The 3,788-nt window shown below is 40.0% G+C and overlaps 3 protein-coding genes and 1 non-coding gene across 4 annotated transcripts in view; 2 read left to right on the top strand and 2 right to left on the bottom strand.

The window, feature by feature from the left end:
• LOC111433024 (UDP-glycosyltransferase 73C1-like) overlaps positions 1 to 238 on the top strand; it is a 6,463-nt gene extending 6,225 nt beyond the window's left edge. The window contains exon 5 of the mRNA XM_023069907.1: positions 5 to 238. Within this exon, the coding sequence (XP_022925675.1) occupies positions 5 to 238 (234 nt within the window). The remainder of the gene's footprint in view (positions 1 to 4) is intronic.
• A 338-nt stretch (positions 239 to 576) lies between these two features.
• Positions 577 to 647, bottom strand: TRNAG-GCC. Its single transcript has one exon. It is a non-coding gene; the product is annotated as a tRNA-Gly (tRNA).
• A 233-nt stretch (positions 648 to 880) lies between these two features.
• LOC111433023 (pectinesterase 3-like) lies at positions 881 to 1,420 on the top strand. Its single transcript, XM_023069906.1, has one exon. It carries the CDS (start codon positions 938 to 940, stop codon positions 1,418 to 1,420), a length of 483 nt encoding a protein of 160 aa, XP_022925674.1. The 5' UTR covers positions 881 to 937.
• Positions 1,421 to 1,559: 139 nt separating this feature from the next.
• LOC111433001 (UDP-glycosyltransferase 73D1-like) lies at positions 1,560 to 3,294 on the bottom strand. The gene has a single exon (XM_023069878.1). The coding sequence runs from the start codon at positions 3,206 to 3,208 to the stop codon at positions 1,712 to 1,714; it is 1,497 nt and encodes a 498-aa protein (XP_022925646.1). The 5' UTR covers positions 3,209 to 3,294; the 3' UTR covers positions 1,560 to 1,711.
• Between the last annotated feature and the right edge of the window lie 494 nt (positions 3,295 to 3,788).

Here is a 3,788-nt window from a genome sequence, read left to right as displayed (position 1 = left end):
GGAGGAGGAGGAGGAGGAGGAGGAGGAGGAGGAGGGGATGGTAGAGGTGAGGAAAGAAGATGTTAGGGAAGGCATTGAAAGGGTGATGGGGGAAGGAGAAGAAGCTGAGGAAAGAAGGAAGAAAGCAAGAGAAGTTGGGGTTATGGCTAATAAGGCCTTGGAAGATGGTTGCTCTTCTCACCTCAACATTGCATTATTGATTGATGACATGCTGAAACCAAACAACATTTCAACCTAATTTATTCCATTCTCATGTTCTAATTCCCTTCGGAAGCTTTAGTTTTTAATGGTTCATTTGATGCTTTGGACTTGTAGTTCACCATTTTGGTTCATGCCTGAATGCAATAAATTTTTATGTAATTTTAAAATTTTCTCATTTCTAATACAAATAAAAAAGTCTTAAATTATAAATTTGATGTCACACCAACAAAATCATACATTTACCAGAATTAATTAAATAACGAAAGAAAAAATTAAAGCTCAGTAGTGCTGTTTGAGTCATCTAAATGAGATGATATTGTGGCAAACCCAAGTTCCACGTTAAGCACTGAATCCATCATCGCTAATAGTCACAAATGCACCAGCCGGGAATCGAACCCGGGTCTGTACCGTGGCAGGGTACTATTCTACCACTAGACCACTGGTGCTTCTTGTTAAGATGTAGCCATTAATTTTTAAAGTACAAGATTAGTTTTTTTTTTGGGTAAAACGGTTTAACGATTCTTTCGTGTAAAAATGAAGAAAAATTGATTCCCACACGAGAATGAAGGAAAGCCTTACAAAAACAAGATGTTCTTATTGGTGAGTTGAGGAAAACGGTTGAATCATTCCATTGATGAAGGGATATAAAAACCAAAGCAACACCCAAATAAATTACAAAGCCATTTGCTCTAAAAACAGGCACCAATTTGGAGGAAGAAGTCTAAATTACATTACAATGGCTCGACAAAACTTGGTTTCCCTCTTTCTCATCGCCGCTATCTTATTGTGTTGCCAAGCTCATGCATCTGACGTCTGCGACAAAGCAGAGTATGTGGATCTTTGCAAGTCCGTTGTGAAAGGCGCCACCGATCCCAAAGCGGCGATCAAGACATCCCTCGAGCTTCTGTTGTCCGAAACACAACGCCTCAAGGCATCTAGTGAGAAGTTCAAGAATTCGCAGTTCATTGATGTGTGCACAGAAAACTATGACTCTGCCATTGATGACCTCAACAATAGCCTCAAGAATTTGCAGAGCAACGACATAGCCAGCCTTAAAATCACCCTCTCCGGATCCTTATCCTTCTACGAAACCTGCAACGATGCGGTGGCCGAAGGTGGCAAGGGTGTCGTGCAGGTGGCTTCAAAGCTTGTGAAAAAAGATAATAAGCTTAAACATATAGCTGCCAATGCCTTGCACTTCGCTACTTTGTTGAAGTGATTTTCCCATTAGCTTCGTGTATCGAACACACTCATTTCATGTTCGAACATCTTAATTTCGAACCTCTGATTCCATCCATATGTTTACTTCAACGGCTTTTGTTTTTTTTNTTTTTTTTTTTTTTTTTTTTTTTTTTTGTATCATCCCTCATGCGTGGGTGCTGGGGGAAATGGAAAATTATTATTTGAAATAAAGAACAAAAACAATAAAATTGACGATCTACCAGACAACCAAGTACACTTTTTCTTAGTTAAAAAGATTTCAAATTTGATTTTAATTTAAGAAAAAGAACTACGGGTTGAGGAGAGCTGATTGAGCCATTACGTCTTGGATGAACAGTGAGAAATTGATATGAGAAGATCCACCATTTTCCATTGCTTTGGATGCCATTTTACTCAATGCTCTGCTTCTTCTTCTTCTTTCTTCTCCTTCTTCTCCACTATCCATCGCCATTTCAATTGCTTCCTCGATGGCTTCCTTCTTCACCAACACTCCACCTCTTTCCTCTTCCCCCCATCGCACTGCCCCTTCCACCCCTATCCTCACTCCGATCTTCAGTACCTCCACCACCAGCTTCTCATTCAAGAACTGCTCTGCAAATTGAGGCCATGTGATCATCGGCACCCCGCTGCAGATCCCTTCCACCGTCGAGTTCCACCCACAGTGCGTTACGAACCCACCGATTGACGGATGCGATAGAATCATTAGCTGGGGAGCCCACCCCCTGATGATCAATCCCCTCCCTTTGATTTTCTCCTCGAATCCCTCTTCTGATACCCATTTTTCCAGCTCTGAGCAATTCTCGTCTCTGTTCTTGATAATCCAGATGAACGGACGATTTGAAGATTCTAAGCTCTGCCCAATTTGGATGAGTTGTGAAGGAATCATTCGACATAAGCTTCCGAGACAGATGTAAAGGACTGATCTCGGGATCATCGAATCAAGCCAGTTTAAGCAATGGCTCTGTTTCATGGGTGCTCTGTTTCCCCTGTTGTATTTTTCTGAACTCGTTTTGTTGCAAAGCGAAACCGGCCCAACGCACCACAATTTCTTGTTAATTTGCCGCTGGTAAATTTCAGAATACCCATCTTCCAGCTCTGTAAAGCTATTTACCACAACCCCATAAGCTTCCTGTTCTGCCTCTCTTATTTTCTCTCGGATATCATCGAAATCAGGGGACTTTATTAAGGATCCAGGGAGTTGGGATTTTGTAATTTCAATCTTATGAGGCAATCGAGGCACCAAAAACGGCTGTTTATTAGAATCAACCGAGGTGTGGGGACTGTAGAGTTGGAGATTGTGTGTGCTCAAGAGTGAGAAGCAGCCAGTGCCATGAAAGATGACCCTTGGGCATCTGAATCTGTGAGCAATTTGGGATGTCCAATACAAATACTTATCCGAAACGATGCAGGTAGGAGGAAGAAGATGATGGTCCAAGAACTGCTCCAATGGCTGCTGAAGCAAAGACAGAGCTTCGTAGAAATTCCTGAGAAGGGCACGAGATGGCAGAGCGTCAAGATTCTCGCAGCCGAGAGGAAGGCCGACTTGGAGGCAAGGAAAGGGGATTTGGAGGAGCGAAATGGGGAGGGCGGATTGCTTAGCCCGAGCGAAGAAGGATTCGAACCTGATGGCATTGTATGGGGTGGTGACGAAGGTGACGAAGATGCCGCGATGCGCGAGGAGAGTGGCGATGTCGGTCATGGGTATCATGTGGCCTTGAGCCATGAGCGGGACTAACACAAAGTGGGGCTGAACCTGGTGCTGGTTTCTGGGGGAACTGGAAGCCATGGATGGACGCCAAACTAACAGGAAATGGTTTGCTTTTGTGGTGAAGTGTCTTGGTTCTATTGTTCTTCATATATATAGCCATAAAAGAAAAGTGATTAAATTATATATATTTTTTAATAAAAAAAAGTCCATAAATTTATCATTTATTTTAAAAGTTTTAAAATTTATCATAAATTTATAATTATAACATTATATTATAATTTAACTAAGGAATCCTCTTGATTCCAATTGTATAGTAATTTAAAGTTTTTATTTTTATATAGTCTCTATTATTAGTGATTAAATTAATTTGTGTGGATAAAACATAATTTCCATTAAACTTCCCAAGGCAATATCAATCCAATAAGGGTCTTCTATTGTATAAAAAGGAAAGATGACAAAAACTAAAAAAAGAAAAGAAAAGATTTTAATAAAATAAAAATAGAACTTCCACTATTAAAGGTAGAGATAAAAGTGAAGGAAATTTCCAATGCAATTTCCATATCCAAAGTGTATTCATATTTTTGGCATTTTGGTCTAAAAATAGTTCAAAAGTTAAATGTTAGATTAAATGAGATTGATTTTTTTTTTTTTTTTTTTT

This window comes from Cucurbita moschata, unplaced genomic scaffold, assembly GCF_002738365.1.
Source record: "Cucurbita moschata cultivar Rifu unplaced genomic scaffold, Cmos_1.0 Cmo_Scf00041, whole genome shotgun sequence".
NCBI lineage: Eukaryota > Viridiplantae > Streptophyta > Magnoliopsida > Cucurbitales > Cucurbitaceae > Cucurbita > Cucurbita moschata.
Note: the sequence above shows the minus strand (reverse complement) of the source record. Positions and strands in the feature narration are given on the sequence as shown.